Source organism: Sapajus apella, unplaced genomic scaffold (assembly GCF_009761245.1).
Source record: "Sapajus apella isolate SASKATOON/1434 unplaced genomic scaffold, GSC_monkey_1.0 scaffold157, whole genome shotgun sequence".
In the NCBI taxonomy this organism is placed as follows: Eukaryota; Metazoa; Chordata; class Mammalia; order Primates; family Cebidae; genus Sapajus; species Sapajus apella.
Window position 1 is genome coordinate 169,438 of NW_022437097.1, and position 17,868 is coordinate 187,305.

General features: G+C 37.8%; 1 protein-coding gene across 4 annotated transcripts in view; it reads left to right on the top strand.

Moving 5' to 3' along the window:
* Nucleotides 1-17,868, top strand: part of LOC116541840 (contactin-associated protein-like 3) — a 74,611-nt gene that overhangs the window by 6,574 nt on the left and 50,169 nt on the right. Inside the window, exons 3-4 of one of the 4 annotated variants that reach the window (XM_032266342.1) lie at nt 2,886-3,005; nt 9,232-9,432. In XM_032266342.1, the coding sequence (XP_032122233.1) occupies nt 2,999-3,005; nt 9,232-9,432 (208 nt within the window). In that variant the 5' untranslated portion in view covers nt 2,886-2,998. Of the gene's footprint in view, nt 1-1,669; nt 3,006-9,228; nt 9,433-17,868 lie in introns of those variants that run through there. The other 3 variants (XM_032266340.1, XM_032266338.1, XM_032266339.1) reach the window with 3 other exon arrangements.

Consider the following 17,868-nt stretch of genomic DNA (forward strand, 5'->3'; position numbering starts at 1 on the left):
AGGTATTTAAAGATTTTTTTTAACAATCATGGGGATGATGCAATCATTCTCTAATTTCTAGAAATTAGAGGACCTTTAAGGTCTCCTCTGACTGTGATTTTCTTTGGTGGTGGTGATGATGATTGTAAAGTGAATAATTGTAAAAGTATTAATGTATTGAGTACTTGTGCTGGCCCTCTGCTATTGCTTTGCATATATTAACTTGTTTAACCCTATAGCAGCTCAGGGAAGAAAGTGCTCTTACTGTCTTCCTTGCAGAATTGAGGACAGAAAGAGGTTAAGTAACTTGATCCCCAGCTAGCTTGTGGCTCCATGAGTTGAGCTAAGGAGGTTGGCTCCACAGTCTTGGCTCCAGAATGCCTGAATGGTGGTCCACGTACCAGCAGTATCCACACCCACTGGGAACCTTTCACAAGTACAGACTCTCAGGCCTCACCAAAACCTACTGAATCAGAACTGCTGGAGATGGGGCCCCGAGTCTGTGGTAACCAACCTTCCACGTACTTCTGGTGGACATTTAAGTGTAAACAACATCTAAGGGATGGCATATTCTAACACTTCTCAACTGCCTCTGCCATATTAAAAATCATCTGTCTTTACTGAAGAATCATCCTCTGTGAATTTCAAAGGCCATGCCATTTTACTGACCTCTAATCTGTTACAATTAGAACATCAAAGAATCCTGAAAAGCCTATCTTTTTAATGTTTTTAGCTTTTACAGTTTTCTTCCTGTATTTCTCTACCGATGTTTCTGAGCAACTTTTCAGGAATATTTTGCCCATCTCTGGGTCTTCAAGGAAACAGAGCAAGATGCAAAGTCCTCAGTTCCACTTGCTCATCCTGAGGTCCTGCTTGAAACTTTCAAGAACTCTTCCGTGAGACAAATTTAATTTGATTTTCACAAAAACCATAGGAGAAAGGCAGGGTGTAGAGTGTTACAAATCTCACTTCACACATGCAAAGGAAGTGCAGTGAGAATTCTGCAACCCCAGCTGAGGTTCTGCAAAAGACCTGGGCAAAAGGGGAGACAGTCCAGGACCGACTCTCACAGACTGAAGTGTGAAGTATGATTTTTGCACTAGAAAGATCCCTGTTTATAAAGCCATGACATATTTTCTAGGAGTTAAGTGCCCTCTCAGACCAGAGACTAAATGTCTTGATAAGGTCACACCAGATCTTTTACTTCGGTATGTCTTCCATTCTCCAGGCATAGTATCCTACCCAAAAGCAGATGCCTGATCCTGTGTATTACCTGACAACTTTATGTCCACCACGACACTCAGTATCATCTCTTACATGTTGCATTTAATGAATGAGGTTATATTAGTTCATGGTTGTTCGCTGCAATCAAAATGTAACTCCAAAAAATTCGGAGGGAAAATATCAGGAGACTGAAAAAGTATTTCAGGTGTCAGTCTGATCTAATAATTGAGTTGACTGTTGTCCAAGCTAAAGGTAGACATTTGCCAAGCCCATAGTCATTGAATGTGAGACCAGACTGCCACACCTAGTTGAATAGGTTATTTTGTATTTCTAATTGTATAACATGTATCAATTATGTACAACTAATTAATTGTATATAATTATTAATTGCATATAACTAATTGTGGGTAATTATATACAATTAAAATATAAAATCAATTGTATATAATTAATACATGATATACATTAATATATGTATACATTATCATTTAAAAAGCCAACCAATTCACATAAAGCACAAGTTCTAGTCACCTCCTCAATATTTGTCCCCATTCCAAACCTGTACCCTATATCTAAGCATTGTTATTAATTTGAGTGAATTCTACCAGACATTTACAAATATATGTATCTATTTAAATCAATATGCCACAAGTGGCAAAAGAAAAATAAAGATTAATAATGTCAATGTCCATTTCCTGCAGATATTAATTCCATACTTTGTGCTTGGTAAAACATTTACTTGCACAAATGAAAATATTCAATTATTTCGGAGTAAATTTACATTATATAGGGAATATCTTTCAAAAAGTTTCTCTCTTGCTTTGAATTTCAATTATCTTGAATTGTCACTTGCAAAATACTTAGGGAAGTTTTTCTTTTTTTTTAAATCAACTTTAATTATTTTTTAATGAAGAAAAGTTGATGGCGTATAAATTCTATTTCTCTCTTTAAAATGCTCATTCATAGGTTGTTTTAAAGCAAGCGAAGGGTGTAATTGCTGCATAGCTTAAGAAAAACTTTACAGAATATTTATCGGAAAATACCAGATTATTTAGGCAGTTTAAAACTAATGGGCTCAGGCATTCAGTTATTACAGGTGAAATGAGGGTTTCTTCTTTAATTATAGAGTTTAATTCTGAAGTATAGTTGCCACCTTGAAAAGAACCATGCTTCAACAGCACACAGGATTCAGATTCACAAGCCTTCCCTCTCATATCTCTTCAAGTGTTTTACACTGTGCTTCAGAGTCTGCATGCTTTCTTACCTAAAAATAAAAAAAAAAAATTATGTACAGAAAGTACAGTCTCTAGCCATTGCCAAAAGATTGTCTATTGACAATTCCCACTGTAACCACATCTTCATGTTTGAACATCAACACAATCTTTCCTTCTTCCTCAAAACAGAAATACACTGTATACTGAATATTTATTCAGCATCTAACAACATCCAACATTTAGTTGTATTTTGACTAGGTAATTTTCTTTTCCTTTGTTAATAAAAATAAATTTAATTTTTTAAATGTCATTTTTCTTGCATCTCATCAAATATACTGTTGTACACTATAAAAATGATATTGGGTCATATGTATCATATGTCTGTAATTCAGAAATACAAACCTTTGGACACTGACTCTACATCTGGAGAGATTTTTTCTGGTTCTTATGGCTGGTGTTCTCCTACAGCCCTCTATGAGCGGTCCTGTGAAGCCCACAAGCACCGAGGAAACCCGTCTGGGCTTTACTATATTGATGCAGATGGAAGTGGCCCCCTGGGACCATTTCTTGTGTACTGCAATATGACAGGTATGTTGATAATCGTTAGATGCATATATCAGAGTAGACCAAGGAGAAATTTACCTAGATGGCAGCATTATTAAACATGCAGTTTGATAGTGTGTATTTGCTAAGTAGAGGCATTAAATGTGTATTTGTTAATTTTGTTGTCAACAAAATTTTCTTGTATTTCTTGTTTGACTGTGTTGGATTATAGGCAAGATGTAATGCTCTGCCGGGGCATCTCTCTAGTTCCTACATTCCTCATAAGACATCTATTCATGTGCATCATGATAAAATGGAAACCTCTGATTCTGCGATTTACATATTTTCTATATTTAGAAAAAACAGAGGTCTTTAAAAGTGCTAAGAAATAACATATATGTGTGTTAATGTTTTATGTGCATCTTAAATAATTTAGTGATTTGTATGGCATATAATTTTTTCATAACCAAAGAAATTTGATTATTTCTCTGGCTTTAGGTATTATTAGAAATGAACATAGCTTGATAATAGAAGATTGCAGTAGAATTCCTTTAATTTTCTTTAAATAATTCCTATTACTTAAATAGTTAGATTTTTACAGAAATTTGTTGTCACCTAGCTCTTCCAACTCTCCAGAAAGTGGAAATCTGGAATAAACAATTCTCATTTATTGTGCTGACAAAAGGTTTCAAAAGTCTCATCAATTTGGACAATAAACAAATGAGTCAGCAAGCACCAAGAAGAAAAAAAAAAAAACAACAGACAACTGAAATTACATAGGCATTTAAAATGCCTCAGCAAAGATTTCCAAAAAAAATATTAAAACTTTACAGGGGAAATTCAGAAGATTCAGATCCACCTGCACAGCCATGTGCTGAAGATAAAGACGCAGACGTTCTGCCATGAGATACCAATTATCTCCAAAATCCCTCGACTCAAACAATCAAACCAAAGTGAGAAATCCCATAAAAATGGTCTTGTTAGATATCAAAAGACTCAACCAAAGTCACAACCAGGAAGGACCTTGGTTGTCATCATTCTAAGATGAGGAAATCAAGGCTCAGAAAAGTTGGTTAGGGAAGTATCTACTGACAAAATCTAGCTAACGATAGAGGAATCACTAAACTTTGGTCTTTTTCTCTCCTAGAAAAGGTCACCTTCTCTTTAGATGCTGCATTGCTCTATTGCCAGTAATATATTCTCTAGTTGTACAAATCAAGCAATAATGATTGTAAAATGTGCAGTTGCTTCGGAGCTTGGAAGTAGGCACTTTGTCTAAAGAACAAGTAAAAAACCGGACAAACTGAAAACATCAGCAAATTTTTTTTAGATCCAGCAGAGAAGTGAGGTCACAGAAGAAACCACTGCCCCCGAAAACTGGAGAGACAGGCAGGCTTATATATAGAATGACAACTTTCTTCCACAAGAAAAAACCTTCGGGGAAACTGCGGTCAAGGTAGGAAAACCTAAACTTAACTGACAAATTGCTGGATGCTCAATGTGAACACATCTGAGAATTCAAAACTCCAGGAAGACCTAGTCAGAGAAGAGTCACCACAGTTCTGTGAGTTTTACACCTAGAAGCTTGACCAGGTTCTCACAGTGAGTATTGGAGGAAAATCTCCTCATGCTTCCAGAAGGACGAGGTGAAAAGGAACCATCTTGCAGTATACCAGAGCTTTCTGTTCTTCTTAACAAGGTCTTTCCTCAAGGGAAGATATTTCACCTAAGCTACTGGTGTTGTGTTTTGTTTTTCCAGAGCCTAACTTACTGGAGGAAGGAAAATACCCACCTCTAGCCATCCTGTCCCATGTCAGGGTGGTGATGGGAGGGAGGGCTGAGAAGATCTTGCAAAGGTCACAGCCCAGAGGCCCAGGCTTCCTAAAGATTCAGACCTAATCACAGGACTACAGAATCGTTCCCCTTCCCACGCATGTTACTTATAGTACTACAGGGCTCTTTACAGCAGTTACTTTTACCTGGTATATCACATCTAGCTATCAAGAAAAAATTTCAGCTGGACATGTAATCCCATTACTTTGAGAAGCTGAGGCGGGAAGAGCATGAGACCAGTTTGAAACTAGTCTGAGCAACATAGTGAGACACCCACCTCTACAAAACAAAACAGGCATGGTGGCACATATCTATAGTCCCAGCTACTTGAGAGGCTGAGGTGGGAGGATCACTTGAGCCTGGGAGTTGTAGACTGCAGGGAGCCATGGTCACACCACTGCACTCTAGCCTGGGCAACAGAGAAACACCTTGTCTCTAAAAAAAGAAAAAGAAAAAATTTCAAGGCAAAAACACACTTTGAAGAGACAGAACAAGCAATAAAAACAGACTCAGATATGGCAGGGATGTTGGAATTATTAGACCAGTACTTTAAACAACTATAATTAATATGGCAAAGGCTATAATGGACAAAGTAGATAGCATGCAAGACCAGATGAACAATGTAAGCAGCAAGAAGAAAATTCTAAGAAGCAAAAAGGGATGCTGAAGATCAGAAACAGTGTAACAGAAATGAAGAATGTCTTTGATGAGCTTATCAGTAGACCAGGCACAGCTGTGGAAAGATCTCTCCCTGAGCTTGGAGAGGTCTCAATGGAAACTTCCAAAACTGAAAAGCAAAGAGAAAAAAAAGACTGAAAAAAAAAAATCCCCAAAACCCAAAACGTAATTTCTGAGTACAGTGGCACAACTACAAAAGGTGTAACGTATATGTAAAGGGAATTTTAGGAGAAGAAAGAGAGGAACAGAAGCGTATCTGAAGCAATAATGACTGAGAATTTCCACAAATTAATATCAGACACCGAATCACAAATCCAGGAAATTCAGAGAACACTAAAGCAGGAGAAATGCCCCCAAAACTACATCAGGCATACATTTTCAAACTATAGAATTCAAAGGTAAAAGCAAACTCCTAAATATAGTCAGAGGAAAAAAGCACCTTACCTACAGAGGAGATAAATATTACATCAACTTCTCTTCAGTCATCATGCCCGCAAGAAGAATGGAGTGAGACATTTAAGTGTGAAAGAGAGAGAGAGAGAAAAAGCAACCAGCAACTTAGAATTCTTTATCTTATGAAATTCTCCTTGAAGAGTGAAGAAATAACGACTTTCTCAGACAAACGAAGGGGTCAGCTCTCCAAAAAGAGGTAACCTTAATATGTATGCTCCTGACAAGAGAACACAGTGGATCTTCTTTTTTCTTCTGGGGCACATAGGAATGGGTACGCCAGATGCTGGGGATTTCATATGATATATTGAGTAAATTTTATTATGTACGTGCAGACAATTCCCATTTACAATGGTTCTGCTTATAATTTTTCGACTTTACTGTCTGAAAACCATATGAATCCCTATTTTAAGTACCCATACAACCATTATTTTTTTACTGTCAGTGCAATAGTTATTACATGACAGGAGATATTCAACACTTTATTATAAAACTGGCATTGTGTTAGATGGTTTTGCCCAACTGTAGAGTGATTTAAGTGTTCTGAGCACATTTAAGTGAATTGAACCAGCTTGAGCTAGGTTCAGTAGGTCACATGTATTAAATGCATTTTTAATTTATAATAAGTTTATTCAGATGCAACTTCATCATAAGTTGAGAAACATCTGTACTGCTGATTCCAATCAAAATCATGAAGTTAAATTAGCTTAAATTTCTTTTTTTTTTCCCATTTATTTATTTTATTGCATTTTAGGTTTTGGGGTACATGTGAAGAACACGCAAAATTGTTGCATAGGAACACATGTGGCAGTGTGATTTGCTGCCTTCCTCCCCATCACCTACATCTGGCATTTCTCCCCTTGCTATCTCTCTCCAGCTTAAATTTCAAAGTCGAATATTTATTTGAGCTGCAGGAGTGGAACAGGGATCAACGTATTAAAGTTGCCCTCCTCCTGGGCCATGAGACACCCTCCAGTGAGTCAGAACACACATGTTGTCTCTGACTCAACCACACCTCTGATCCTCTTTCCACATTTAGCCACTGTTATAATTAATCTACTCAGGTCCAATTCACTTGAGCCCAGGAGGTTGAGGCTGCAGTAAACTATGAAGGTGCCACTACACTCTAGGCTGGGCAAAAGAGGGAGACCCTATCTCTAATAAAAAAGAAAAAGAGAAAGAAAGGGGTTATATTAGATGCTCTTTAATATCCTTCCCAGTTCCAATGTGCTTATAATCTATTGAAATAAATTGGGAGTATCAGAGAAACCACGATGTTCTGCATCTTTCTTTGGGTCTTTTACTACTGATATTATAAGGAGAAGGGAGTCAAGTGGAATTTTATAAACACAAATGCATATCCTATAATGTCCCTGGTTACTATTCTCTTCAGAAAAACAGTTTTACACATGTATTCTCAACAGTTCCCTTCTGAGTACTGAGGACATTTCTATTATTACATCCTTAACCATGTGTGACTGCAAATCTGTCATACTGACCACCAGCCTATGTGAACTACTCTGGAACATGATTTCTCTCCCACTGTGCTACAAATATGAACACATGGCCAAAAATGGCATGTGATTGATCATCTTCAGTGCCCAACTTCGTGCTCCAAAGGTTTTTCTGTATTTGATTCAGTTGATAGGAAAACTCTGAAGGTGAGAGTAGGTGATGTGCACAGAGTAACAAGGTGGTGAAAATTCTAAAATGAGGCCAGGCGCTGTAGCTCACACTTGTAAATCCCAGCACTTTCGGAGGCTGAGGCGGGTAGATCATCTGAGGCCAGGAGTTCGAGACCAGCCTGACCAACATGGTGAAACCCCATCTCTACTAAAAAAAATACAAAAGTTAGCCAGGCGTAGTGTTGTGTGCCTGTAGTCCCAGCTATTTGGGAGGCTGAGACAGGAGAACTGCTTGAACCCAGGAGGCGGAGGTTGCAGTGAGCTGAGATAGCACCACTGCACTCCAGCCTGGGTGACAGAGAGAGACTCTGTCTCAAAAATAAGTAAACTAAAAATGCTAAAATGAAAAAAATACTTACACCAATATTAAAGGAAGAACCCATGGAACTGAAATTGCTGTAAGCACACTTAGAGTCTCCTTTGGTGATCAGAGTGAGCCTAGTGATAATTTAATTTAAAATTGCATTCATTATTTAAATTTGCAGATTGTTTCTCTACTTGTAGCTCATTTGTGGATATCACACCTTGGCTCTCCATTGGTTCTTTTACTAAAGAGATATTCCAATAGCACAGCTGGTTTCCTTGTTCTTCTTTCCTCTGATCTCTGTTGCTCTGTTGTTGTTATTAGGTGTGTGTACGTTAACAGTAAGGCTGTGAAATGTGTCTTATGCACATTTAGCACCCAAGCCATGAAAAATCCTGAGATGTGAAGGGCTGGGAGGGTGATTTCTCAATGTAGAATGTATTACATTGTTTTGCTTCAGAGTTTTTAAAAAAAATCCCCATATGAATGTTTCTTAGTCTCTCCAGTTTGGAAAGGTTTTATGTAAAATGTCCATTATTCTAAATATGTCTTTTTAGAGGTTAAAGGACCAGACAAGCACCAGCATAGTAGAATTAAATCGACTTCAAGTCTGGTGGGAGGTCTATTGTTGGGAACAGTAAATAACTCAAGGTGTGCTTCTTCCCTTATGAGATTGTGGAATCGTTTTGTTTTTATTTCATCAAAACAATATAATTAATCAAGTGACAGAGATACATCAGAATTTATGTCAGCAGGCAGTCAGACGTCGAGGGTCACCGTCTGGAAAGTACTGTTAGAAGCTCTAGGCCTGTGATTCCTTCGGGCTTGGTCACTGATGGAGAAGCTGACACAATTAAGCCACTTTATTTTAATTGAGCTGCTTCCTGTTATACCCGGGTATGTGGGTCACGTCGTCCCAATATGTATCCTTTAAAAATGTATTTGATAATGAGAGAAGTGGAGGCACACACAGACGAGGAAAATGCAGATGAAGATAAAGGTGCGGGCAGTAACAGTTTAGCCCCATGCTTGAGCTGATGTAAAAAATGGTTTTAACAACTAAAAAGTTATTGCTTACATGACATATTTTTATGCATGACGTCACAGAAGTCTGAATCAGCTCTCCTGATATGCTTTGTCTTAGAGGCTTTCTGACTCAGTGCATTGTTATACGAGTCCAACCCCTCAAATCGGGCCAAACGTGCAGTCATGCAAATTTCAATTAAAAGTTAATTCGCACAGAAGACGCGTCTGCTTTGCCCCTTCCTGCTGGCCTCTGCCGCCCAGTGATGCCTCTCCTTTGCCCGTTTCCGCTCAGCAGACGCCGCGTGGACCGTGGTGCGGCACGGCGGCCCCGACGCGGTGACCGTGCCAGGCGCCCCCAGCGGACGCCCGCGCTCGGCGGCCTCCTTCGCGTACGCGGCGGGCGCGGGGCAGCTGCGGGCCGCGGTGGGCCTGGCGGAGCGCTGCGAGCAGCGGCTGGCTCTGCGCTGCGGGACGGCGCGGCGGCCGGACTTGCGAGGTAAGCGCTGCAGTTGGGGGCTGCAGGGGCGCGCGGGTTCGGGGGCGCGGCCCGAGATGCGTTTCCAGGGAGAAAAGGCTTAGTTCAAAGCCCTGACCGCTGTCTCTGTCTCTTCTTGTTCTTGGCTGGACTAAAGAGCAACCAGGAGCGCCCTCCTGACCTTGGAGAGACGCTCAGCGTTGTCCTTTTTTATCCAGGGAAATTCTACTAATAACTTATGAATTAGCTTTCCATTCATAGTGGGGATAATGGCTGTAGGGCAGGATGGGTCTCACAGAGTTTTTCATGGAGACCAGTGGGAACCAGTAACCTCCTTACTCTTGGACTCCAAGTCTTCCTCTGCATCCACCTGGAACTGTCGTTTCCTCCCTTTTATTTCAATATGCCCTTCCTCAGCCCCGCCACTGTCACTTTGGTCTAGGATGAAATAATTACTAGAGTTATTACAAACGTTTTCAGTGGGTCTCTCATTTTTCTGAAATTATATCTTGAGAAATGTATACCTCACTCTTCATAAATGGAAGTAATCTTTAGGAAACTCTGCATCAAAACCCTCTTCTAAGTCAAAAGCCAACTTCTCCCCACTTTCCAGAATCCCTGAGGTTCCTTGCAGAACGCTCCACTGCTCCCCAACATAGCTTCCATATGGTTTCTTGAAAGCACTTGTTACTACTTATTATAGGTAAATACTGAAATTTGCCTTTTTTTTTTTTTTTAATTTAGCAATCACAAATAGTATATAGTCGGGAGGATCACTAACGCCCAGGAGGTCCAGGCTGCAGTGAACTGTGATTGCTCCACTGCCCTCCAGCTTGGGCAGCAGAGCAACACCTTGTCTTAAACAAACAAAAAAGTATATGTCAGTAGCATAATAAAGCCACTGAAATCAATTTCACTCTTAAATTTTCAATACAAAATTTTCTTTTGTTAAGTTGAAAAATGGTGTACCGGTTTGGTTGGGAGACCCCCACCCAGGCGGCGCTGAAGGTATTGAGAGGCAGACACGCAGACGGCACTAGAGAGTGGATCTATCCTGGGGACCAATTGCCTGAGAGCCTCTGGGCTGACAGCTCTCCAGGCTGAAGGCCCGAGCAGATTCTCATCCACGCATTTATTTGCTCTTTGAGAGGTGATTCTTATTAATACACAGGCACTCTACATTTACACATAACTCAGGAATATACTAAGTAGGCAGCTGGTACCCACCTATTACTAATTAAAAACTAAAAGGTATCCTCCACAGAGCCATGGGGGCAGGGTAAACTTAATGTTTCTCCGCAGTGCTGTATGACTGTCACCTGAAGGTGGTTTGTGCAGATCCACCAACCCATACCTGCATTGGCTTCCTAATCTGTCCTGGCCAATCAGCCCCTGGAATATGCCAGATCATTTCCACTATCTGGATGGCCTTCCCATTCCCTCAACCCCTGTCTGCCTTTCAGATTCTTAAATCTTACCCACTGTGCTTGACCTGTGTAATTTGTACTTCAGTCCCTTCCCAGGGTGATGACTCTCCTTTGGATGCCTGCCAGCCAATTTGGCCTAGTAGAAAGAGCAAAGGTCTCATTGTATTCACAGTGTGAAGTTCAAATGCTAAGTCTGTCACTTAGCAGCTGTGGAAATTTAGGTCGCTGGTTAATCTTTCTCAGACTCTGTTTCCTCTTCGATGAAGTGAACCCTGTAGTATGGATCTCTCGGGGTTTCTTTTGTAAATGAGATAGTCTACATAAGTTCAGTAAGTAATAAATTCTCATTCCCAGTTCTTCAGCTTTTAAAAGTTGGCATTACAAAACTTAATTATTTGTTAGTTCATTTCTGTTGAATTTTAATCAGTGAGAAAGATAGTTACAGAAAACTAAGCCAGGAGTATGGAACAAAATATATTGGATTGGTTAACCAGGGATGCAAGGCAAAGTGAAGACACTGAGCAAGCTGCCAGGGAGGGAACATCTAATGGAACCAGAAAACCAGAGCCCCTAATGAGTCAGTGAGAAAGCACCTCACATAGGGACTAGTCCATAGTCTGAACACTGCACAGGTCAGCAAGGAAATTCTCCCAACAGGGCTAGTATTTAATTAATGTGTTTACTAGCTATTACCTGTTTGGCTTTATTCCTAGACTTAAGGATTATTCTAAAACAGCAAAAATAAAACATTTTAATTTGGAGAATCAGTGGTTGAAAATGAAAAGAATATGACTGTGTAAAACTACTCAAGGAACAAAACAGTGTTCCTTTTCTATACATACTCAATAGATAAGCATTCCTCATTTGTGTGTCTTATGACCGCCACAGCAAAGATGCCACTGGAGAATTTTAAATATAAACTCAATTTAGACAAACATCTAAGCTGGACCCTATATTTCTGGAGCTCCTGTTTAATACAGGGGTGAAATGGGAGGATAACATGGCCTAAATTTCCTTTATGATAAGAGATCTGACATGCTTTGCCTTGCTAGTGGAAACAGATCAGAAGGAACTTTAATCATATACTTTACTACACTGTAAAATGAAGTAACACCTGATTCTGAAATTGTACTGATGCTGGTGTACTGTGTCCTACAGCCAGGAATGATTGTTTAATTGGTCTGAAGTGCAGCCCTGGCTCTGGAATTGTTAACAAAAAAAATCCCCGGGCCATCTTTTGGAAACTTCTGGGCTAGGTGCTAAAATAACACAAGAAATAGAATATTCTAAACCAGTCAGTGATAATTTTCCTATGAAAAGAGAATTTTAAAAATTTTTTGTGAGATGATTGTAGATTTCCATACACTTGTGAGATGTAGTAGAGGGAACCTTGAGTAGCCTGTAAGCCATCCCCCACCACCCCAGGGTAACATCTTGTAGAACTGTAGTGCAATATCACAGCGAGGATACTGACATTCATACAGTCAAGGCACACAGTATTTCCATCAGCACAAGAATTTCTCCTATTACCCATTGATAACCACACCTACACCCTCCTTCCTCCCACCCACCAGTGTAAAACCCCTGGCAACTACTAATATGCTCTCCATTTCTATGGGGAATTTTAAATTTCAACAGTGTTATGTAAATGAAATTATATAGTATGTACTCTTTGTAATTGAGGTTTTTCTACCCCATGTAATCCCCTCTAGATTCATTTGCATGGTTGTGTATATCAGTAATTTGTTCCTTTTCATTGCTGATTAGTAATTAGTGGCATGGATATACCAGAGTTTGTTCACTCATTGAGGAGCACTTGGGTTGTTCATTTAAAGTCTGGGGTAATTATGAATAAAGCTTTTATGAACATTGTATATAGGTTTTATGCAAGCATACGTTTTCATTTCTCTGGCATTAATGCCCCAAAGTGCAGTTGGTAGGCCATATGGTAATTGCATACTTAGCATACTTAGTTTTATAAAAAGTTGCCAAAATGGTTTCTAGAATGGTTGTACCATTCCCCCCCAACAGTGTATGAGGATTTCATTTCCTCCACATCCTCATTAGCATTTGGTGTTGCCAGCATATTTTAGCTATTCTGGTAAGTATGTAGTAATGTCTTTATCGTGGCTTTAATTTGCCTCTCCCTGATGTCTAATAATACTGAGCATGTTTTCATAATGCTTATTTGCCATCTGTATATCCTTTTCAGTGAGATAGACATCTGCACATGTTTTTGTTGTTGTTGTTGTTCCATTTTCTGATTGGATTGTTTGGATTTGTTTATTTTGTTTTGTAACTGCTGAATTTTCAATTCTTTATATATTGTAGATACTAGCCATTTGTTGGATATGTGATTTGTGAATATTTTTTCAAACTCTGTTGCTTGTCTAATTTGTTGTCTTCACTGGATTTTTTTAGAACAAAAGTTTTTTGATGCGATTCAGTTTATCATGTTTCCCTTTTAGATCATACACTTTGTGTCAATTCTAAAAATTCTTTACCTAACCCTAAATTCCAATTCCAAAAATTTTGAATATTTTTCCTAAAAGTGTTGTAATTTTACCTTTTACTTTTAATTCCATGCCCTCTTTGGGGATCCATTTTATGTAAGATGTGAGAGTTGATTCTCTCTCACTCTCTCTGACTATGAATGTTCAGTTGCCCTGGAACCATTTGTTGGAAAGATTATCCTTCCTGCATTGAATTGCATTTTTAATAGTGTTAAAAATTGGTTAACATATTTGTGTGGTGGGTCTGTTTATGCATTCTTTATCTGTTTCATTAATTTATATCCCTCCACCAATATCACACTGTATTGAACACTGTCTTGAATAGCTGTATAGCAGGCATGAGGTATTCCTCCTGCTTTATTTTTCTTTTTTGAGATTGTTTAATTAAGCCATAACTTGCCACATTCTGTATAAATTTATCATAAATTTATGTCTACAAAATCTTGCTAGAATTTTGATGGGAATGACATTAAACGTATAGCTCAATGTAGGGAAAATTGATGACTTTACTATTTCGAGTCTTCCAATCCATGAACATGAGGTAACTTTTCATTTATTTGGATCTGTGATTTCTTGCCTCAGCATTTTGTAATACTTAGCATCCAGAGGTTATGTTTTATAAGTATGCTTAGGCATTTAGACAGTTTCTTGATTGATTATAAGTTCTGTTGTGCTTTAAATTTCTATTTACTTGTGTTTATTATTAGAATATAGGAATATAATGATCAGTGATGATGAGCTTTTTTCATGTTTGCTGGCTGCATAAATGTCTTCTTTTGAGAAGTGTCTGTTCATATCCTTTGCTCACTTTTTAATGGAGTTGTTTGTTTTTTTAATGTAAATTTGTTTAAATTCTTTGTAGATTCTGAATATTAGCACTTTGTTAGATGGCTAGATTGCAAAAATTTTCTCCCATTCTGTAGGTTGACTGTTCACTCTGATGACAGTTTCTTTTGCTGTCCTAAAGCTCTTTAGTTTAATTAGATCCCATTTGTCAATTTTGGCTTTTGTTGCCATTGCTTTTGGTGTTTCAGTCATGAAGTCTTTGCCCATGCCTATGTCCTGAACAGTATTCCATAGCTTTTCTCCCAGGGTTTTTATGGTTTTATGTCTTATGTTTACGTCTTTAATCTATCTTGAGTTAATTTTTGTATAAAGTGTAAGGAAGGGGTCCAGTTTCAGTTTTCTGCATATGGCCAGCCAGTTTTCCAAACACCATTTATTAAGTAGGGAATCCTTTCCCCGTTGCTTCTTTTTGTCAGGTTGGTCAAAAATCAGATGCTTGTAGATGTGTGTAATGCTTTTACACTGTTGGTGGGAGTGTAAATTAGATCAACCATTGTGGAAGACAGTGTGACAATTCCTCAAGGATCTAGAACCAGAAATACCATTTGACCCAGCAATCCCACTACCAGGTATATACCCAAAGGATTATAAATCATTTTACTATTAACATATATGTACATTCATGTTTACTGCAGCACTGTTCAGAGTAACAAAGACTTAGAACCAACCCAGATGCCCATCAGTAATAGACTGGATAAAGAAAATGTGGCACATATACACCATGAAATACTATGCAGCCATAAAAAGGATAAGGATGAAGCTGGAAATGGATTTCCACACACCCGGGCCTGTTGAGGGGCAGGGGGGTAGGGGAGGAATAGCATTAGGAGAAATACCTAATGTAGATTACGGGTTGATGGGTGCCACAAACCACCGTGGCACGTGTATACCTTAACAAACCTGCATGTTCTGCACATGTATCCCAGAATTTAAAGTATAGTTTAAAAAAGAATGGATCATAAAAAAAGAGTATAGAAATATAATTGTTTATAGTGATCTTATATCCTCTTACTTTTTTGAACTTAACTTTTTTTTAGATTCCTTGGGATTTTCTATATGGGAAATCAGGTCATCTGCAGATAGAGTCAGCTTTATTTCTCCCTTGTCAATCTATATGCAGATAATTTATTTTTCTTACTTTATTGCAGTAGCTAGACTTTAAGTACTAGGTTGAACTGGAGTGGTGAGGGCAGACATCCTTGCCTTGTTTCCTGTCTTAGGGGGAAAGTATTCATTTCTTTTCCTATGTTATGTTGAGGTAGTTCCCTTTTATTCCTAGTTGGCTGACAGTTTTTATTTTGAAAGGACATTGGATTTTTGTCAAATGTCTTTTCTGTGTCAATTGGTATTAACATTATATTTCTTCTTTTGTCTGTTGATATATTGAATCAGCTTTGCATAATGAGAGCAACTCCCATTTGGCCATAATGTATAATTTAAAAAATACATTTCTAATGTATTTAAAAAATTCTAATGAGTTTGGTTTGTTAATATTTTATTGAATATTTTTGCATTCATTCATAAGAAATACTGATACGTAGTTTTCTTTTTTTCATATTGTTTTTATCTGGTTTCAGTATCAGGACAATACTGCCTATATAAAATGAATTTGGTAGCCTTCTATAATCTTTGTTTTCTAGAAGAGATTATGTAAAATTGACTTTAATTTTTCTTTAAACATTTGGTAGAATTCTCCAGTAAGGCCCATCAGGGTGGTTCACGCCTGTAATCTCGGCACTTTGGGAAGCTGAGGCAGGTGGGTCACTTGAGGTCAGGAGTTTGAGACCAGCCTGATCAACATGGTGAAACCCCTTCTCTACTAAAAACACAAAAATTAACTGGCCATGGTGGCACATGCCTGTAATCCCAGCTACTCAGGAGGCTGAGGCAGGAGAATTGCTTGAAACCGGGAAGCGGAGGTTGCAGTGAGTGGACATCGAGCCACTGCACTCCAGCCTGGGTGACAGAACAAGACCTTGTCTCAAAAAAAATAAAGTAAAATAAAAAATAAGCTGGACGTGGTGGTGCACATCTGTAATCTCAGCTACTCAGGAGGCCGAGGCAGGAGAATTGCTTGAACATGGGAGGCAGAGGTTGCAGTTAGCCAAGGTCACACCACTGCACTCCAGCCTGGGCAACAGAATGAGACTTCCTCTAAAAAAGAAAAGGAAAAAAAGAATTCTCCAGTAAAACCATATGGGCCAAGAGATTCTTTTTTTTTTTTTTTTTCAGTGATTTTAAATTATGAATTCAGTTTTCTTAAGTTATAATTACTTAAATTACCTATTTCATGTAAGGCGAATTGTGGTAGTTTGTACTTTTTGAGAAATTGGTCCATTAATCTAAATTGTCAAGTTGATTTGTATAGAATTATTTATAGTATTTTCTTGTTGTTAGTTTAATGTTTGCAGCATCTGTAGTGATATCCACTTACTTTCTCATATTCATAGTTTGTCTCATCTCTTTTTATCTGTCAGTCTTGATAGAAGTTTTTCAGTCTTACTGTTTTTAGAAACTAGATTTTCATTTCATGATTTTCTCCATTATTTTTCTGTTTCAGATTTTATTGACATCCACTCCTCTCTTTGTTGTCCCTTTCCTTTAGCTTGTATGAGGGAATTTCGCCTTTTTTTTTTTTTCCAATTTCTAGATATAAGAACTTACATTATTGGCTTCAGGGTTTTCCTCTTTCCTAATGGAAGCATTTAGTCCAAAATTTTCCCTATCAACACAGTTTTTTCCACATATTTTGATATGTTGTGTTCCCATTTTCATTTAGTTTATCATGTAGTTTCATTTTCATTTAAGTATTTTAACAAATTTCTTTGAAGCATCTTCTTTGACCTATAGCTTATTTAGAAGTATATTTTTAAAAATTTTTAAGTGTTTAGTGATTTTCTTTTTGTCTTTCTTGTATTGATTTCTGGTTTGATTCCATTATGCTTAGAGAATATATTTTGTGTGATTTTAGTTCTTTTAAATTTGTTGTCCAGTAGTTCTGTCAGTTGCTAAGAGAGACATTTTGAAATCTGTACCGTAATTGTGGATCTGTTTATTTTTCCATTCCACTCCATCAGTTTCTTATAGTAATAGGCTTTATATTTTTTAACAATTTTAAGTTTACATAAAAATTGAGCAGAATGTACTAAAAGCATATGATTTGTATACTTTACCTTGTTGGTCTGATGGACTGTATTAATTTTTAAATGTTAAAGGCACACGTGGGGCAAATTGCATTTGTTATGGTGTTTATTTTTATACATTGTTGGATCCAATTTGCTAATATTTTTTAAGGATTGCTTCATCCATGTTCAGGAGAGGTATTTGTTTGCAGTTTACTTTTTTTTTGTAAGGCTTTGCTGGTTTTGGCATTAGAGTAATGCTGGCCCATGGAATGAGTTAAGAAATAGTTATTCTGCTTCTTTTTTTCTGCAACAGATTGTGGAAAATTGTTATCATTTATTTCTTCAATGTTGATAGAATTCACCAATGAATCATCTGGGCTTGGTGCCTTCTGTTTGGGGAGGTTATTAATCACTGGCTTAGTTAAAAAAAATTTTTTTTTTCTGTCTTGAGACTTTCTCTTTCACCATGTTTTATTATTTAGAAATGTGTTTTTAAATTTTTTGGTATTTGAAGATATTTCAGTTCTCTTTTTGCTATTATTAGTT